At 38.8% G+C, this 20,883-nt stretch overlaps 2 protein-coding genes across 3 annotated transcripts; both read right to left on the bottom strand.

The window, feature by feature from the left end:
• Positions 1-5,996: 5,996 nt before the first annotated feature.
• On the bottom strand, positions 5,997-12,805 carry LOC133528336 (uncharacterized). Of its 2 annotated transcripts, none has more exons than XM_061865693.1 (2): positions 10,486-10,657; positions 5,997-10,405 (listed from the first exon to the last, which is right to left on the bottom strand). In XM_061865693.1, the coding sequence occupies exons 1-2, from the start codon at positions 10,519-10,521 to the stop codon at positions 7,730-7,732; spliced, it is 2,712 nt and encodes a 903-aa protein (XP_061721677.1). In that variant the 5' UTR covers positions 10,522-10,657; the 3' UTR covers positions 5,997-7,729. The 2 variants fall into 2 exon arrangements, with proteins under 2 accessions (XP_061721677.1, XP_061721676.1); XM_061865692.1 differs by having other exon boundaries at positions 5,999-6,055; positions 6,150-12,805.
• Positions 6,206-7,696, bottom strand: LOC133528477 (uncharacterized). Its single transcript, XM_061865868.1, has one exon. The coding sequence runs from the start codon at positions 7,694-7,696 to the stop codon at positions 6,206-6,208; it is 1,491 nt and encodes a 496-aa protein (XP_061721852.1).
• Positions 12,806-20,883: the final 8,078 nt, after the last annotated feature.

The raw sequence follows: 20,883 nt of genomic DNA, 5'->3' as shown, positions 1-20,883 counted from the left end.
TTCAACTATGATCACTAGCATGAGGTGTCAGTACAGTACAAATGAGAGGCATTGTTTACCAAACAAAGTTTTATGCAAATTAGTCATCAAGGATTTCCCAATTCCATGTCGCTAGATGACACAACTGTATCGAGGCACCACCCATATTACATATCCCCTCGTCATCGTCACCTCGTCTGGTTTCGTCAGACTTCGACAACGTAAACTCATTCCGGTCTCGAGAATCGGTTATCAATCAATAAAGACCGGCTGAATAAGTATTATCGCGTTAATCATAATTGTACAGGCGTTCTATATCGTTCGAAGCGACCGTAAAAAGTAATATAGTGACGGGTGTTTCACATCGCTGAAAAAATCTAAAAACTGCATACTGCAGCGTTTTGCCTTCGTGTATTTGATCAATTCAATATAAAAGGGTTGTAAAAAAAGCTTGTAAAAATACCAAAGGCCAAGTGAAGTATATCACAAAGACTAACTTTTCGTTGCCTATGATGCAATTAAGAATCCATTAGGTACGTAAGGCTTTTTTGTCCTTAAAGATTTAAGGCAGGTATCAGATAAGCACGTATTCAGTCAAATGAAACGGTTGCCAAAAGCTAGTTGCCAAAAAAAAATTCAGCTATACATAGTAAACTGAGCGTTTTCGTGAGGGAAAACTAGCGTCTGAACCGGTTCAAATAGTTTATTATCGCTTCTCACTGCATATTTTGTTAGAATATTATTCATAAAGATACAAGTTAAGTTCGCGGCCACGGCCTCAAGGTCGTGGACATTTCGTGGTTAGTCAACCGTTCCTTCGCCGCTCTGATTTAGGTATATTTTATTTTAAATTAGTTGTAATTTGGTTGGAGTCAATTTTCCAGATAAAAATCGCGTTTTCAGCAAGCGCAGTACTGTGTCACAAACAAATTAAGAACTACCCATCCGTAACACCCCTTTTGAATTAGTACTTTGATGTGACGAGTCACATTCCCGAGGTTGTAGTTAGGTGTCTGGCTCGACCTGCAATTAGATACTTCAACTTACGCATAATGTCACGTTTAGAAGGATGTTATTAATACCTAATTTATATTCAAGCAGTCTAGCAACTTTGGAGGCGTTATTCGATATAAGTTATTAACAGGTGGCGTCACAAGTGTAAGCTGTTAATATTGTAAAGTCATCAAGCCTTCGCTAATGCAGCGTGCGCGGTCGACACGCTATTCTACGTTTTATCGTCGCGCCGATAGTTCTCGTTATTTCAAAAAGAAAAGCCCTTGGGCTCGTAAAACTAAATTAGGGCGCGAGGCATGGGCTGTCTGCCCTTTGGGACGATTTAACTCGTAAACTCTCAATATTTTTAGAACGAAAAGTCTCTGTCATCTTTAATTTGAGAAATAACGACTTTGTTTTAAATATGAAGGTTATCTTGTTCATGATTCGCGTAGCCCATGCCTAACCCCATGTAATTCATATACAAATACGCTGTTCCTATTTCTACCTAGTATTCTTCATATCTGTAGCGCGTCGCGTTACGGATCATGACAGAACCTCATACCCACAAAGTCCCGCAGTACCTGACTCCAATAGATCGAGACATCCATCCCTCCCGATGATCCTCGGGGAGGCGTGCTTCACAATTCAAGTTCGCAGCTCATTCATATGCCGCCGTCGTCCAAGATTAGTTACATCTCTGTCAGCCTTATTTATCTGCTCCGAGAAATTGTCCTACAAAGTATCCTTGAATTAACTCATTTGAATGAGCACGTATGGCCGCGTTCGCTTGTTTTGGGCGAAATGTTCGTGTCTTAAATTGCAATATAAATACTAAGCATCATGATGCATTAACATGTATCATGATGCATGAGAGCGTCGTGGCCGAGTTAAGGAGTCGTTCTACTTCTAGTGGATTACTTTTCTTGCAAGAGTAAATTCCCCAGTTCGATCCTTTGCTTTCAAGTGTGCGTTGTTTATTTAAGTTAAATGCTCTCAAGAATCCTGGTTAAGGAAAATACGACGACGAAATTGGTTTTACGCACGTCTCCATAACTTTGCTCATCGGAATGTTCCATTTTTAATTCAAGTTTTTCAGGAATAAATATTTATTAAACATTGTTAAGTTTATATACAATATTGATTAATTATCAAAATAATTACTTAGAAACATGATAAAGGTTGTTTAGCGAACAATTTGAAACAAACCTTATCGCGTATTTCGTATCACTGAACTAATTAATAATTGCAATTCGGCAGCTAAAAAACCCAAGTCCATTAATTGTAACACGCGGAAGAGGTTGTTTCCTTAAGAGTATTCAGCGTTGTTTGTGAGGCTTTTAAGAAAAGGAGGTATATAAAATAATACAGTTATAATTAGATCTATAAAACATATTCGTATGTATAGACCAGTTTTCCAATACGGTGCATTCCATATGCAACATGCACGCCATCCACAAAACCATCTCAGTTCTCTATTTCAGCTATCGTAAACATTCACTCGAAACAATATCTGCAGCGATCACAATGCCCCTTGTTCCCATCTCTAACAGTTAATACTGTTAATATAAACATCATTTCCCAACGTTGACGTCGCTGTTTATAAACAACATTTAAATGTATAGTTGTCGGGAATCGGGATGCAGCTCGATTCTCCTGCTCCAGTCTTGTAATGCGGAATAGACAATATACATAATCTTAAACGTTTCCAAAGATTATGGACACTATAAAAATTGGCTATTTTCTATCCGAATATTTTTGATGATGCGTGGCATAAAGCTTTTTATGAAAGGGTTACGTAAAGATGGATTATATAGCAACAAAATCGCAGAGTATTGCGGCACTTATTAATATTCTTAAACGCTTAACACCAGCCGTTCAGCTCAAAGATATCGCAACTCACGTTCGCGCAGCATGTTCTGTGAGTTAAACTAAACAAAACTATTTTCGTGAAAGTAGAATATACTGTATATATAGGGTATTCGGGGCAGCCCATCCGTTAGTGCTAACTGCGGTAATCGCCGTACGTCTCGATTTCCTAGACTGTGACATACAGTTTTTTGAAATCCTGGAATTTAGTTCAATCGTGTAGTTCTAAACGGGTACATGGTATATCTATGGACCTATTTCTCCTAAGTCTTCCTGAATGAATGTCGCTACAACTTTAACCAAACGATATGTTTAATTAAAGAGCTGATGTCAGAAGGACTTGATTTTTATTAAATTTGTTTTAATAGCAAGTCTGGATTGACAAGAAATTCTTAATTGCTTGTGTTTGGCCACAATTGATATTGTCAACGCCAGTCAATTGAGTCCACGCTCGGTATTGATTGCTGGTACGTGTGAAGTGATAAGGCTTTTTATCGCACTGTGACTAATGCAGCCACATTACACATACTACTGCTGTCACTAAAAAGTTATACTCTGTAATGCCCATCTCTCATGCCCTCTGTATGTTTAAACTTCAATTCTATATAATATGTAACATGTCTTCCTTGGGCTCAAACTCTTAGCGCTTTCCGAGTTACATGGTCAAGAGCAAGAGCCGAAAAACTGGTCGAAAATTTGTAGTTTTTAGGCCCAGACAGTATACTTAAAATATGTAAATGTGCAGTGTCTAAATTTTTTATTATTTATTTATTTAAACTTTAGGCACAATAAAAAATAAGTACAAATGGCGGACAGTTTAAGGCACTCTCTACCAGGCAACCATAGGGCAAAACAGAAATTCTCGGATGTGGGTAATTTTTAAAGATTATCTTATTTTAGCTGTATCATCAACTGCTTGGGTGTTATTTATTGTTCATTGAACCGTGAAACGTTAAATATATCTTGATGTTAAGTTGTTATGGCACATTAGTGGTTTCGTACTCAGGTAGAAACACGTGTGACTGCGTAGGAGGACAAGAATAGCACGTGCAAGTGAGAGAATGAAAGATAATTGTAGAATGACAGGAACGTGTCCTTATGATTTCACACCATATCAGCGTATCATTCCCTTAAAACGTTTTCATTCGTAGGACTTTGTGCTATAATTTGATCTTTAGTTTTTTACTATCATAACAGCTACGTGTAATCGTACAGATCCACTAGCGAAGTGGTCGGAAAACTACCAGGACCTGAAATTCACGTGTCTTCGCAAGTTCGCACTACCAGCTGCCTTTTATCGCGCACACATGCAGCATATCAAAACTATAATAAACTTGAGTGTACATAGCCTGATAAAACATTCATAAAAAATATAAAAATAATCTTATTTTTATCAGCCCTTGTGCTTCTGCTATTATCAACAATCGTGATCGATGGAAGAGTCCAGCTTGTGAGTCAGCTCAGTTTAAATAATGCACAAGCTTAGGTATCTGCTGAATTGCCACGCTAGGCGCCATTCATGTATTACGTAAGACGATTTAGAGAAGGGGTGGGGGGGAGCAGGGTCAAACATGCTTTCTTTATTCTTTCTTCATAGTCCTTACTAAGATCACATAGATGCGACAATTTTTAACTGGCACTGTTTACTAACGGCCTTCGTGATTTTCTGTTATAAGAGCCTAGTCAGGTGGCAGGAGTCACCTACAAACCTAAATATTTTTTTACTCGTGTGTCAGTAGGCACTTAATACGATTACTTATAATGCTATGAATGTAATTAAATTATTAACATAATAACTGGAAAGCCATGCTGTTGTCGCTAGCGACTCGAGTATTTACTTAGCTGCGATAGGACGAAATAACCATTATTGTCGCTGACGTCAACGCGTGACGTCACAAAGTGCGCGGCCATACTTGCTCCGATTCCATTAGGTGAAATAATCCGACATACATTAGTGTACTGTATTGCTATGCAAAATTATGACGCGTTTTTAATTTTACTTTAAAATACTACTTATCGAAAATCCAACGCAACGTTGTTCGTCCACCACATCTGCAAAAAATTCGTGTCAAAACAAGTTATACCCTCCGGAAAACAGGAATAGGGAGCTCGGGACGCCCCAACGTATAAACTTTAACGTTAGGCTTGAGTCTAAACACGCTTGTACGGTAAATATGCCACAAATATAAGACAACTCTAATACAACACCAAACTTACTAGCAGATTGCAGACTTATCGTGTTATCGAATATCTGGAAAACAAATACGCGAAGAAGTTTGATCAAGGAATAGTTTTTCAGCAACACAGCGGTGGCGCAGGCCGCGTTCCCACGCGGAAAACCAGATTAGGGTGTCTGCGGCACGCAACGGGGTATTGATAATCGCAATAACATTCGACGGCCTTGTCGTCTTTCCTAAATAATGTATGTATGAAATACTAAATGCTGGGTTCACATTATACAATTGGACGACATGGATACATATATATATATTACACTTTTATTTATATCACGAGAATGGAAAGATGAGTCGACCATTTTTAATCCATTCTACTAATTTATGTGTATACAGATACGATGAGGTCTGGCCTCTCTCGTGTGGCTGTGCCACTCACATACATGATCTTCATTGGTGCCTTTCCATCTCTTTACCCTTTGTGTGGCTGCTAAGCCACACATTTCACTGCAAGAGGAAATCTCATGATAGTTAATGGCTATGCACCTCCAGTTGGGCAACGGTCGACTTGCTCCGGTCTAAACAGGGGTACATCCCTGGTGACTCTTATCATATTTCATACATTAGTCACTTAGCCGGACAGGGGGGCTATGCCCCCCCGGAGACCTCCACCTTCCCCATAGTCTCGCCTCGGTTGCTCCAACTTAGTCGACCGTGCCAGTGTGTTCCCGGACACACCTCTAATACATGGGAGCCCGGGGCTTCCCAGTCCAATGTCCTCGACTACCAAGTGTGCTGTGCACTGCAAGATTGGACTACTACTCACGGAAAGAACGATATGCTATAACCGTCTCCTCATCTTTCCACCTTATGATGCATGTTTAGGTCGACACAATAATATTGCAAAGCAAACACTCACCTGAGGTGTTCTCTATGGGGTACAAGCCTCCTAGAAGCTCGTAGCTCCTAACTCGTCTTACGACCACGAAATCTGCTCATCTCTCTCCTCGTTTCCGCGGCACAACCTTTTCGCCATCTTTCTACCCACATACCAACAAGCGGAAGTTAGTCAAAACAAGAGTGGTGTTACCACAGCTCAAAATATAGATTGACATTACTGATGTTGATACATACCGACTTTTACATGGCGAATCGCGCTGTGCGCGACACTCCCACAGCCAAAAGGAGTCCTATTGCAGTAGTGTGAGCAGATGACGTGTCCACTCCAAGATTTTCGCTCTGGCACGAATAGCGGCGTCTCTCCTAGTCCTAGTTTCCGGTAGCATACCGTCAGGATTGCAAGTGGCTTCCTCCGATCTTGATGCTTCAGTGTTCATCATAGATTCTTGTATAGGCATTACTTCCTCAGTAGCAACTGTCTCGTCTTGATTCTCAGGTATTGGATTTGTTTGGGGAGGCCGTATGCCATCGCCTCCACTTGGGACAGCATCCAGATCCAAATACTCTATCGGCGTGTCTAGAGGTGTTGCAGCTTGTTCCTCCTCTGTCGCTACCGTTCGCGGAGAGCCATCTGTTTCAGTCTCCAATGGGTAGAGATGACCTATAGATCGAGTCATAATAGAGTCTCCTACTTTAACTTTAGCAACCCTGTGTTTACCATCTGCACTCCTTATTAGCTCTGCTATCTTTCCGACTTTCCACAACTCGCGGTTTCTTAGATCCGATTTTATTTGAACAATATCTCCCAGTTTAGGTTCGCAATCAGACACAATTCTTGGTTGTTTAGGAGAGTTTTGGTATCTCTCCCTCAAACTCGTCAAGTACTGTGCCATGAATATTTTCTTAAATTCCTCTAGGATTATCAAGCCCCTTTTCCAGCTCTCTATTAGGTTAACTTGAATTTTTGAACTGTCCACCGTACAGACACTATTCGTTGCCGGAGTCAAGGTTAAGCATTTTCCCAGACTTAGGAAATCAGCTGGTCTTAATATGTGGATCACTTCGGTTCCAATTTTAGTAAGTGGTCTTGAGTTGACTACAGCTTCTACCTCCTTTAGCACTGTTAACAGCTTGCTATCTCCAAGAAGGTGCTTTTCGAGAGTGCGCTTTAGAGAATGCTTCACTACACCTATCAGTCGTTCGTAAAATCCACCATGCCACGGGGCCAGCTGAGGTATAAATCGCCATTCAATTCCTCTTTCAATGCAGTACGGCTTACTGACGACTTCCGACGTTAGTTTGAAACATGTGGCATTGTCTGAATACAATCGTTGTGGAGTGTTTCTAGTGGCAGCAAATCTTCTAAGTGCTAAGAGACATTCTTCTGCTGTCAAGTCGTTAACAATCTCAAGATGAATGGCTCGAACAGCCAAGCAAGTGAATAGGGCAACCCACCTCTTCTGCTTGCCAGTTTGCGTGTTGACATAAAGCGGTCCGAAATAATCTACTCCGCAGTACGTGAATGGTGTGCTATAGTTCACTCTTTCGGTAGGTAGATCGGGCGCAGTTGGCAAGCGATAAGGACCACCGCCGTGTTTGATGCACCGTTGACATCTTGAGACCACTCGTTCCACCTGACGTTTACCTTGTGGTATCCAGTACTTCTCTCTAATGAGGCTAAGAGTATGTGTAGTGCCAACATGGTAATTATTTTCATGCGTTTCCTTGATTATCTTATTTGTAAATTCGCTATCTCTGGGAAGCAATATGGGATGTTTCATGTCATAATTCCATGTAGTGTTTACCATTCGTCCCTAGCATCTCAGTACACCATCCACATCTAGAAACAACCCAAGATTTCTAGTCAGATGTGTCACCTTTCCTGCAATCTCGCTGGCGAAATGAAGCTTTTGTAGTTTCTTTATCTCTACTATAGTACTATCTGCTGAGTTCAATGAAGATGTGTCCTGTACTGAGTCAATCTCTGGTATGTCATCACATGTATTATTGCTCACAGACTGGTCAATTTGGTCATCAACTTCCATCTGCTGGTTGTCATTCGCTTCAACAGTTTCTAGTTCATTCCCTGGACCACAATTCGTTTCTGGGACGCTCCTGTGTTCACTGTGGTCCAGGCCCTCCCCAACAGAAAGGACTGTCATATGGTTCATATAGTACCTATTTGTAGGCCACATTGTTTCATCCTGTCTTAAAAATTCGGGGCCATTGAACCAAAGTTCTTTGGATTGGCTCCATCTGTCAGGTCTTGTGGCAACATCAGCTGGGTTCATCTTAGTGTTAATATAGTATAACTCTGCTTGCATTTGGTTTTTTCTGATCTCTTCAACTCTGTTTGATACAAAGGGTGGTAACAGTTTGTCTGACCGCATCCATCCATGTACGACTAAACTATCGGTCCACAACATTTCTTTGCTTATTGGAAGAGATAGGTTCTCCCTTACATATTTTAAGAGTCTACTTGCTATGAGTAAACCCAGTAGCTCTAATTTCGGTATATGAAGTTCGCTTGTATCTTCACCTTTGGCTATCCTCGACTTTCCCATTAAGAACGAGACTGATGTGCCTTCGTTACTCTTTGTTGTCAGATAAATGACAGCAGCATATCCCGCCTTTGAGGCATCAGAAAAACAATTTAACATGTATGTTGTCTCTAAACCTGGATCAACATTTGTCACACATCTTGGCAATTCTAGGTGTAAATTCATTTTTATCTCATTCAATATTTCTTGCGTAGACTTCACCAGGTCTTCTGGTAGGTTGGTGTCCCATTTATGTTTTTGCTCGCAGATGCTCCGAAACAAAGTCTTGATTGGTAGGGTTAACGGACAAATGAATCCACACGGGTCATAGATTCGGGCTAACGTACGAAGTACTTTCCTCTTAGTATTGGCTGGAGCATCTTTGTCAAAGTGTTGATCAGTAATTTTCAATTTCAACGTGTCCTTCTTCACATCCCATGACAATCCAAGAATTTTTACTGTATTTTCATGTTTTGCTTGCTGCTCTGAAGGTATAAGGTCAAGAAATTCCTTATTATTTGACAACCAATCTCTTATGTTCATAGATATTTGCCCAAAGGTTTCTCTCGTTTTTTCATAAATTTCTTGTGCTTCTTTCACAGAGTTTGCTCCAGTTACTAGATTGTCTACATAACAGTTGTTTGCTATATCCTTCAGTAAGCTTCCATCCGTCTGTGACATGTGATATCTAATTGTCGCTGTCAGGAGAAAAGGACTTGAAATAATGCCAAATGGGACTCGGCAAAACCGAAGATATAACATATTGTCTTCCGTTAGGTCCTTCGTGATATCTTTAATCCACAGAAACCTTGTCACATCACGGTCCTTCTCTTGAAGTCCTACCTGCAAGAATGCTTTCTCTACGTCAGCCACGATTCCTATTTTCTTTGTCCTAAACTTCAGAAGAAGGGCTGTGAGGTCCTCGAGCATAGAGGGCCCACTGTATAGACATTCGTTCAAGCTTTTCTTGCCCATTCCTCTCATTGAAGCATCGTAAACAATCCTTCCACGTTTTCCTTCATTTTTTACGATGTGATGAGCAAGGTAGTGCACAGGGTGCTCGGTGTCATTCCCGTGTGGTTCAACTATTTCAATGATATTTCCGTCTAGTTGCTCCTTCAGAATATCATCATATTCTTGTAGCGTTGCCGAATCCAATCTATTGACCAAGCTCTTCAGTCTCCCTAACGCCATGCCGAAATTGACAGGAAGCTGGGGTGGATATTCAATCCATGGCCACGTTACTTCATAACGGCCCTTGTTGTATTGTATAGTCTCATTGAAGTGTTTTACAGCCTCATCCTGTCTAGTAGCCTTGGGAGAGTCATTTATACCAATACACTCAAGAGACCATAGAAATTTTATGTCAATATTTCTGAGGGGTAAGTCCGGTTCGGTGAAATAAGGGCAGCTTGAATTGTGACAGTGGCAGTAAGTGGTCACAGTTAAAGTATTTTCTGGGATGTCAGCATGGTTGCAGTTATCATCTCCAGAGTACAACCAGCCAAAGTCTGTATCTATCAAATACAAATTTTCCTCAAGTTGTATCTTCCCTTGACGTCTGAAGCCTTCATAATAATCGTTCCCTATTAAGAGATCCACATTTTCCCCAATAGAATCGTCATCGGCTGCTAGATCAACCATTGAGTGATCAAACCTAGCTATTGGTAACTTCTCTGTAATATGTGGAACGATATTTACTCTTACTTGTTTCTGGGTGCCACGTTTGGTTTCTAGCACTATGTCTACTGAAGGGCTTGGCATTTCCTTTGGAGTGGTTTCTCCAAACGTGAACACTAAGAGTCGGTCTTCATTATCTGGTAATAGCTGTAGTCTGGAAGCAGCCCGTACTGTTATATAACTTCTCTGTGAGCCACAGTCCAAAACAAGTCTGCACTTATGCTTGCTTATTTTGTTGTTGCTTGGGTTGATGATTTGCGACACCGCTGTCTGTAAAAAATTGTACTTATTTATATTTGCCATATAGCACTTTACCATTGAGTGCCTACTGTCAGGAGAATTTTCCTTACCCTTTGGCTTTGGACACAGAAGTTGGAGGTGTCCATCACCACACCGGTAACATTTTATCTTCTTATGGCATTGGTCAGTATTATGGTTCCTTTTCAGACACTTGTGACATCTGCCAGATAACTGCTTTTTTCTAGACTCAATGTCACTATACTTTCTGCAGTCCACACTGTTATGGTTTTGAAGTTTACAAAAGATGCAAGGTAACCGTGTCTTCTTCGGAGGTATGTTATTTTTAATTGGATTGTCCGCCTTTCGCTTTAAATTTCTTCTTTGTCTATATTTGGAATCATTACGTACTGGATATTCAGCCTTTGTTTGGAGAACTTCCGTTGTAATAACTTCAGGTTTTGTATCCAGTCCTTTTGGAATTGGCTGGGTCTGGGCCTTCTCCATAGCCACCACAATATCCAGTAAAATCCTTCTCACCGTTGATGTAGAATTATCCTTCGACTGTTGGGGCATGAGGTGATACTGGTGTAGAACTTGTTCTGGAAATTTGGCAAGTATGGCAGCACGGAGGTGGTTTCCTGCAGTGTCCTCACCTAACTTTTCCAGTACCCGCAGGTGCCGTTCGATCTCGTCTAGTGTACGCCTACAACTGGATGCTGAATATTCCGCTCGTCCCATGTTGGTTAGCGCAGTGTAGTGTAAATCTATCAGAGTATCGTTTGACCCATACCTTGACTTGAGCGCCTCCACGGCAATGGCATAGTTATGATTGGTTATACTAATGCCCGCTACAGCTTCCAATGCCTTACCCTCCAGACTACTTAACAAATAATTAAGCTTGTCAGCTTCAGCCATGGGCTGATTGTCAATATTTGAAACAAACCGGTCCCAAAATTCTGACCACCGCAGCTGATCTCCATTAAACTTAGGTAATTGCAGTTTTGGGAGTTTGATACTCATTTGGCGTTCCGTTGTTGTATCATGAGGTTCAGATACAACCGTCATGGACTCTATATTCATGATTAAGTCCTCAGCCTGTAGTTGCAGATCCATGGCATTTTTAACTATGGCTAAGTCGGGGTTCGATGAGGCAGTCGTGTAGTGGCGTATCTCCCTTTCTAGTTTATCACTGAGGTTATTCAAATGTCTTACTGTAGCAGATACATTTTCAATTATGAGATTGCCAGCTTCGTCGGATTGAATGCCCTCAATATATATTTTAAGTTTGTTCTCTCGCATTTGAAGAATGCTAGCCAGTATGTCTTCCATTGTGTTGTGCTGAAACACGCGGAAGGACAAACTCACTATAGTTGATGTTCGAAATTCATAACCTATACGCCAAGTATAAGATAGTAAAAACTCACCAATGTTTCACTATCTTCCCATACATATGCACGGCACCGAACCTCCCAAACCGCTAAACCGGTGCTTTATCCTCCACGAACTGAAATTAACAAACAACAAGGAATTTTACTTCTCGGAACCGCCGAAATATAGCAACGCGCCGGTACTATGCACGTGGATCGTGATGCATATTTACCTTGATCCGTGGTATGTTTCTCGTTGTTCACTGTACTCCTTTAACTCTTTGAAGCTGTCACTTCGAAATGCAGTTTCGATCCAATTAGAACGGATTTTCTGAGTTAATAACCCTTTTCGGAAATTCGACCGCCACCATGCAACCGCAAAAATTTCATGACAACCACACACGACAAAAGAGACGGGAAATGGAAAGAAGATTCCATAGAGTAGGGTTTTCGCACTTGGTGCGCCGGAAACACATGACACCGATTCTGTTTATTCGTTCAATTAGTAGAAAAAGAACCAACAAAGATTTAACAAAGGGAATATTTATCGTTTAATTAAGAACATATTTTTGCAAACTAAAAGAAGATTATTACTAGACTTTGTATTAATGCCACCTAAAACATTATATTTGTTTCCAACATCGCACATTTTAATCGAATCGATTTAAATCGATTACATGAGAACACACTAAAACCATAGACACTCGGATGAATGAGCGAATGAATCAAGAAATGAACGACATGGAGTTAAACATAGTTTGGATAGTCTCATTCCAAACACAGACAGAGAGAACCATACCATCTCCGTCCCACGCCATTACCAGCACCTAAAAAGAAAGGGACGAGCACAATCCTCCCGGTCCTCGCCGTCCCAAGTTGCGGTTGCAAGACCATTACATTATTTTTCTTTTAAGTACGCTATACACGATATTGTACCAAAATTAATCCTAACTTAAACCGTATATGCAACTTATGCTAGAATTTTAGTATTTGCTTTTATAATATTCCCAACTTTCTTAAAGCCAAATCCCGATAATTATTTATTTTCGCTGTTTATTAACTGTGCGCCTTTTAGTTCTCCCCTTTAAGAGAGACTGACTATCACTCAGCATAAAGGGAGTTGTGAAATATAATTTCAAAATATAATTCGTACATATTTTCCTTAATACTAAAGTAAATTGTACTCGTATGATTTCATTATTATTATACACTATAATATAACATGTAGCAACAGTGAATCATGATAATTAAATAATCATAATATCTGCTTAGACAAAGAATTACGTCAACGTTCGGCTAAAAAAAAACTTTTATTGGAGTGAATTTTGATAAAATTAAGCCTCACCTATCCGGCTCATTAAAATCAATATCCCAGCACGCTCCACCAAAATGTCGTCTTTCCTAAATAATGTATGTATGAAATACTAAATGCTGGGTTCACATTATACAATTGGACGACATGGATACATATATATATATTACACTTTTATTTATATCACGAGAATGGAAAGATGAGTCGACCATTTTTAATCCATTCTACTAATTTATGTGTATACAGATACGATGAGGTCTGGCCTCTCTCGTGTGGCTGTGCCACTCACATACATGATCTTCATTGGTGCCTTTCCATCTCTTTACCCTTTGTGTGGCTGCTAAGCCACACATTTCACTGCAAGAGGAAATCTCATGATAGTTAATGGCTATGCACCTCCAGTTGGGCAACGGTCGACTTGCTCCGGTCTAAACAGGGGTACATCCCTGGTGACTCTTATCATATTTCATACATTAGTCACTTAGCCGGACAGGGGGGCTATGCCCCCCCGGAGACCTCCACCTTCCCCATAGTCTCGCCTCGGTTGCTCCAACTTAGTCGACCGTGCCAGTGTGTTCCCGGACACACCTCTAATACATGGGAGCCCGGGGCTTCCCAGTCCAATGTCCTCGACTACCAAGTGTGCTGTGCACTGCAAGATTGGACTACTACTCACGGAAAGAACGATATGCTATAACCGTCTCCTCATCTTTCCACCTTATGATGCATGTTTAGGTCGACACAATAATATTGCAAAGCAAACACTCACCTGAGGTGTTCTCTATGGGGTACAAGCCTCCTAGAAGCTCGTAGCTCCTAACTCGTCTTACGACCACGAAATCTGCTCATCTCTCTCCTCGTTTCCGCGGCACAACCTTTTCGCCATCTTTCTACCCACATACCAACAAGCGGAAGTTAGTCAAAACAAGAGTGGTGTTACCACAGCTCAAAATATAGATTGACATTACTGATGTTGATACATACCGACTTTTACATGGCGAATCGCGCTGTGCGCGACAGGCCTGTTCAAACGTACATTCCGTTTCTGTGCGGGTGAAAAGTGACAAGGATACGACTTGACTTGATTCGTCTTTTTGTTTTGAATTTTGCGGTTCGTACCATATGACTAGCTGTCACTAACTTCGGAAAACATGCATGCCACAAGCTTTTTAGTGGCAATAAAGTTTACGACCCTGTTTGTCATCCGTGTTTAGAGTTTTACGGTCACCCCGGTCTACCCCTAATGACAATAAGCATCTTCAACAGTACATCTTCGTTTTCTCACCCCTTGACATTTGGGAATCATGTTTCTTCTGAAAAACGATAATTTTCAAAGATCGTAAGAAACTTAAAATAAATTATAGGTATCTATATCTATGCCATCATAAACATAACTTTTTTCTACCGTAAAAAGTTATGAGATCCATGTAATACTAAGTCGATTAATTTATTCAGTCCCTAATTAAGGTACCTTCTGTCTTAAGTTATTACGTAATTAGCTAACCTAACAACATCTTATAGTGACCATATCAATATTAAAAATCTTTTATATTTTAAATAAACAGATTGAGATTGACTTGGCAAACGCACTGAACAATCTAATTTAATCATATACCTTTAAACAAACAATTCTTGTATATATATATATATATATATATATATATTTCGGGAATCACGGAAACGGCTCTAACGATTTCGATGAAATTTTCTATACGGAGGTTTAAAACGCGCATTTCTGAGTTTTTAAATGTTTTCTGAGTAAAGCTCGGTTTCTCAGATATTATAATATTGTATTACGTGTGAGATACGTTGTTTTCATGCGATGGCCAAGTCAATCTGTTTATTTAAAAGTATAAGTTAAATAAAAGATTTATATTCATGTTTTCGTTGTGCACAATAAAGAATATTATTATTATTATATTATAGTATTGATATATTTGATATGGTAGGCCAAGGATTATTAAAATTGTGAGTTTTCCATGAATAGAAAAACGACATTTTGTCAGTGTCAGTCTATCCAATTTTAGCAGACAGTTTGTTTAAATAATAAAATAATCCTGCACGCTGAAAGGTCATTGTACGCGATTACAGGTATTTTTCTCGTTGCAAACGAATTGTTGTGGTTCTCATACGTTCGGTTATGTTTTTGCGATGGCCTTGCAGCCCACGTAATGCTATAGTTTCTATATTTACACATTATGCCGACCTTCTAGTGATACGACGAGGAAAAAATCGCTGGAAATCAAAATATTCCAACTGTTGTTAGTTCCGTGACTCGAGTTTCAGAAACAAAGCATTGTCATGCCATCGCGAGCGTTCTGATAAGCGTAAGTACATAATACATTCAACACCTTTCAAACTGTCCGGTGACATTGAACCACAGAAATTAAATACAATTTAGAAATCTTATGTTGTGTCGTCACATGCATGAGTAATGAAATGAATAAAATATTGATACAGGTGATTTTGATAAATGAAAATCGTGCCCTATCGCTCCATTATCGATATTTCGGACCTTTAAAGCGGCATTCTATTGATATCTTACATTAGTGACCTCGTTACGTTACAACAAGGATAAAGGATATCGCCAAAGGGTCAAAGCAGTGATTCAGCGGGTTCCCTAGAGGGGCGCCGCCCGGGGCTTCAAGCCCTGCCCTAATTATCTTGGCCTCAATTTTATGGTCTGATTATCATATTCTTTTCCTCCGAACACCCGGAAAAAGTTTGACCGCAAAGAAAGCATAAATAGTATACTGCACACAGCAATATTTATATGTATGGTCATATTCTCGTAAAATGTTCTAATTGGTAGGTAATTAGAAGAGTATTAGTAAGATTACTGCGAAGAAAAATGTTAACAAAAAAAGGTTTACCTGTCTAATATAATTTAAAAATACCACAATATTTATCTGTTAACTTGACTCTCATGCATATTTATATCTATGTAAAGTTAAAGAACCAGATTATTCCGCAACATGGATTCTTTTGAAGCATTTTTCTACCGCGGTGTCAGGCCAAGGTCGAGTGACAATCGTCCAACCAAATTACAAAGTAGTTTTTAATATCCTCGCGCATCGTGCTTCGTTGAAAGCTTACCATTAAACCCCGTTTCATTAAAACTACCTAGTTTTTATACCCCAAATAGTTATCAAAATTTTACGCAACTTTCAGAATATTTTCAGCTGAACAAACCTGTCTCATTTATTCAACAGAAGTTAATGCCCTGACACGTTGACATAATGATATTATACAACCTGGATTTTAAATTGTGCTGCTCATCCGAGTCAGTAACGAGATTGTTATGTAAAACAGCCGTCCCGGGATCTCCGTAGGACGATGAAAAGCGACCGCAATGATGCTGTTATTTAAAAATCGCGATAAAGCTAAAAGCTGAATCTGAATTCTAAAGTAATTGCCACCGCTTGGGGAGTATCTGCGGTTAACCGCATCCACCCATATGTCACGTAACGACTCGGGTACGGTCAGAGATTGGGAAATTGTAAATTAAACGCGATAATAACGATAGGATTATAAACTCTTAAACATGTCCATCTTTCTAATATCGTTGTAAAATAATTCGATGCTTACATTGATACACATAAGAGACCAGGGATCGGAACCGGTTTTTTGGAAAAACTTTGAAATAAACATATATTTCGGTTTATTTTATACTCTAAATATAGGACTCGGTTGTGTTTTTAGATAACGACTTCGTATTATTAGATTGCCCAATTAGAAAGGGAATAATTAACAAAGAACGAAAAAATACCGTTTTCGTTCCCATACAAAAAATACCGGTTTCCGATCCCTGTAAGAGACTACGAAAGTACAAATCCACTCAACCGCATCATGCATAACAGCTGTAAGTGACATTGAAAAACTTGAGGAGCTTACATTCAAAACCTGATTTGTCACCGTGTGATGTCAAACTGAGATAAATGGAAAGAATTTATTTTTCGTATTATAATTACAATGATCAACTGAAAGTTTGCGTTGTTAGTTAAAATACTATTGCAGACTAATACCATTTTAAAATTATTAGGAATAACTATCCATACAAATCAATTTAAATTTTGGCGATTTAAAAAAGGACAATTCGTGTTTGGCTTGGACGTTTTGGACAAAACCTTTTATGCACGAGCGTTATAAGGAGATTATATTTTGTTGGTAGCACCAAATCAATTTTTTGGTTTGACGTAAGGGTACTTTGAAAAAGATTAGATCAAACCAAACAAAAAGTATTTTCTCCATAGCCACAATGGCGGCAACAGACTTAGCGATTGGCTGTAGTGACAAATCACTTTATGCATAAGAAATTCTTATGGACGAAACTCTTTTTGCATATAATGATCCTGATACACTAAATAAAAATACTATGGAAAAATAACATTTAATGTAGTAACGACACATTTTATATAAGTGATATTTAAAATTTTCTTTAGACTGATAACATTAACTTAATTTCGAACTTTTTGTATCAAATTGGGTTTTCAACAAAAAAGTACAAACTGATTTTTGAATGTCGCTTACGGTTATTGTGCGTTGTTGGGTTGTATTTGTGGTGACATTAATCACTAGAATAATTATAGTCAGTAGTTTTACCTACTAATAATTAATAAACCACATGACCACCGTTACTGATCAGTAAAATAGTAAATAAACTGAATTTAAAAAGTTGGTTCGTTCGTTGTTGTTTGAAGTCACTAAAATAGTGGTTATTATGATTGTATGTATTAGTTGGACTTAATTAGAAAACTCTTAGTGTGACTGGGTTAACGACACCATCAATGAATATGTTATTAATGCGTCCATAGTGACCTGAGCGCCTAATGAAACTTGTAATTATCCACTAAACTTTGGTCATTTGAGATTATTCATATTAAGTAATTTCATCTATAAATAACATTTTAAAACGAAAATCCAAGGTTATTGTAAGTTAATATTTTATTTTGTCTTGTTGACAGTGTATAATATATATTTGGCAACTTGATTGCGAGAGAAAAACATGAAATTATTGCGTTGTGCTGTGTACAAAAAGTATCCGCGGGAGGTGGGCAGCGTTCGGGCTTGAATCGGACCTGAAAATTCGCCTCGACCACCCCTCGCAATGCCCGAGAACCTGTTACAAGTAATAAACGGGTTATTACATCTATCCTTTCGCCGGACACTTTCTGCTATCTTCCTACAAACCGGGACAAGGAAATAACAAATACCTTTCCTGGGCCCTCTCAACAGAAAGTGACTTACAAAAGATATATATAATGACCCCCCTTAGCGCTATGAACTAGAATTATTGACTTAAGTCAACTTCTAAGATTTCGACATAATTGTAAATAAAACAGGCCCTATTTCACCAATTTGACAATTTCCATCTCACAAGACCGTCGACTAAAAATATTTTAACGACGATCGATAGGTAAAAATGGGTCATACACATTTTACAGTATGGTTAACTCGTTCGCGTCTTTCCTGTACCTGTACCAGACATAGTAAAGTTAACTTACAGGCGAGATACAATTTTCCAGTACTGAAGCTGAAGGTATATAAAACACAGAATCATGTAAACCTCACGCTTCCCTGTCTTTATATAAACGAAGTCGCATTATACATTAAGTATAACCCTAACCAGTTCTCCTATTTCAATAGTTATCGCCAACAATATAGAATAAACTCTAGGTCATGTAAAACAGCATTACTAGCAAAAAGCTTTTTTGGAATGGCACCAAGAATTTGTAATAAACTGCCAAAAGAGATTTTAAAATTAATGATATAAGAAATTTAAAAAAATGTATGATTTTAGATTTTATGTACTCGGGAAATTATATTACCTTTTAATTTGTTGTGTATATTTCATTATTTATCATAGATTTAGTTTGTAAATGCAGGCTACATGTCCTCTGTAGCTATTTGTATGCCATGTGGCGAAGCATAGTGATACTTTATTATACATTTAAGACCTACTGTTGTACAGTCAGCATCAATAGTAGCAGATGAAAAAACGCGCCAAAATTATCTGATATTCCGGATAACTTTTCCAAATATAGATAAATCTCTAAAATTGACATTTAAAAAGTATATCTTTTACCGTATTAATTGTTCTACATATAAAATCACCACATTTTTTTTAGCTGTTACAGAATGGTAGATACTTTTGAAACCTTGTTTGATCCGCTACTTTTGATGCTGACTGTACATACCTATGTTTAACAAATAATTTGGAAGACTCGAATTAGAAAAACGGAATACGTATGTAATGTACCAGCCGTTAACTTTTAAAATATTGTCCACAGAAGTGAACTTTTTCTAAAATGTGTTTGACCCAAATGCACTTTATGCATTATTGATAATATAACGTTCTTTATCTGCCGAGATATATACAGTGAATTGTCAAACTAGTTAAATAGAGGCCAGATTGTATTTTTGCCTCTACGTGTCAGTTCCTAAGTACGAACTGCGATGTAGCATTATTGTGAATGGTGACCCGGAGGTGCGCGGGAAGTGATGAGCTAATGGGAGCCGTCGTCGACTGGCCGCTATCGGCTGTTCACTTGTTACAACTTTTAATGAGCCGCCCACGCGGTGAACTAATTAATTTGTTAGCTTTATTCAGCCAGGTTAATTAATTTAGCATTTTCTCGTCAGGGGTACCTTTCACAAGTTGGTTAGTAATGTTCTTACCGCGGCGACACCGGGTGTCCCGGGTAAGACCGCACCTGTGCCCAGCCTGGAATTACTGTCTCTCCAATAGACAGATTAATTAAGTAGTCAAGTTTTTTTTTACTTCTTGTAGGTTATGACGAATGCCTGTAGCGGTAAAATCTTTGTGCGAGCTAAAGTATTCCCTTTCCGAGCCTGCCCTGTTAAATATAATGTAGTGCGCAGTACAAGGAAAACATTTGTATTTAATTAGTTATACAAACGTTTATTTTTCAATGAAAGCTCCTAGAACTGTCAGCGACCGCTGTACATACCTAAATAAATTATTGTAATAATATTAGGCAGTTAATGTAAATAAATTGTAAGATAATTTTAATCTTGTTTTCCTCTTAGCGGTAAGTGTTGAGACATTCACATTTTATTTGTGTTATGGGAAACTTACTTTCAGAGCGAAGACGTGTGATTATAATGTGATACTCGGGTTTTTGATTCTTTGCATCAGTCTTGTGAGATTCTCGTCAAGATTTCGTTGAGAGTGTATTCGTATTCATAAGTTCAAGCCAAGGAAAGTAATTTTTGTTTTAATATCGTAGAGGTTTAAAAATGAAACTCCTTTGATGTCTATGACTGCACAATCTTTTAGTGTTTGATGTCCGTGACACCGAGACTATCCCAATGCTTTGCTTGAACGAGTCGGAATGTGACCGTAGCAAAAGCGAACATTTTCCGTTAAAGTCAACTTCCTTGGTCGGATGCCGCAGTTAACATTAAAAATCCGAGTTATTTTTCGTGCTAAGTAGATAAGGTTCTGCAGCTGACAATATCGCGAAGGTTCTATTGGTTTGTAAATTCACTCTCATGCTTCTCTCTTTACATCACATCGGATGTCTGTTTGAGTGCGTGCGCGGTGCGATTAGGGATTAAATTATATTGCCTCGGCTTCAGGTAAATACGTTATAACTGATAACGGAACGAACTTTGGCGGTGCTGTCAGCTGAAGGTCGATTAGGTGCCTGAGCAAATTGTATTGCATTTTGTATTATAGTCGAAAAACTAAGTAGAATTATTTTAATACATGTAATTAAGCACTAAAATGCGATATTTTTGTTATTGAAATGCAACATATCTTTGTGAAAAAAAAATGTAAAGCCTGATTTAATTTGACGCGATTT

Source organism: Cydia pomonella, chromosome 19 (assembly GCF_033807575.1).
Source record: "Cydia pomonella isolate Wapato2018A chromosome 19, ilCydPomo1, whole genome shotgun sequence".
NCBI lineage: Eukaryota > Metazoa > Arthropoda > Insecta > Lepidoptera > Tortricidae > Cydia > Cydia pomonella.
This window is presented reverse-complemented; position numbering and strand designations above follow the sequence as displayed.

Coding starts and splice junctions, on each gene's coding strand:
- LOC133528336 (XM_061865692.1), bottom strand. CDS start 11,704: ATGGAAGACATACTGGCTAGCATTCTTCAAATGCGAGAGAACAAACTT.
- LOC133528477 (XM_061865868.1), bottom strand. CDS start 7,696: ATGAAACATCCCATATTGCTTCCCAGAGATAGCGAATTTACAAATAAG.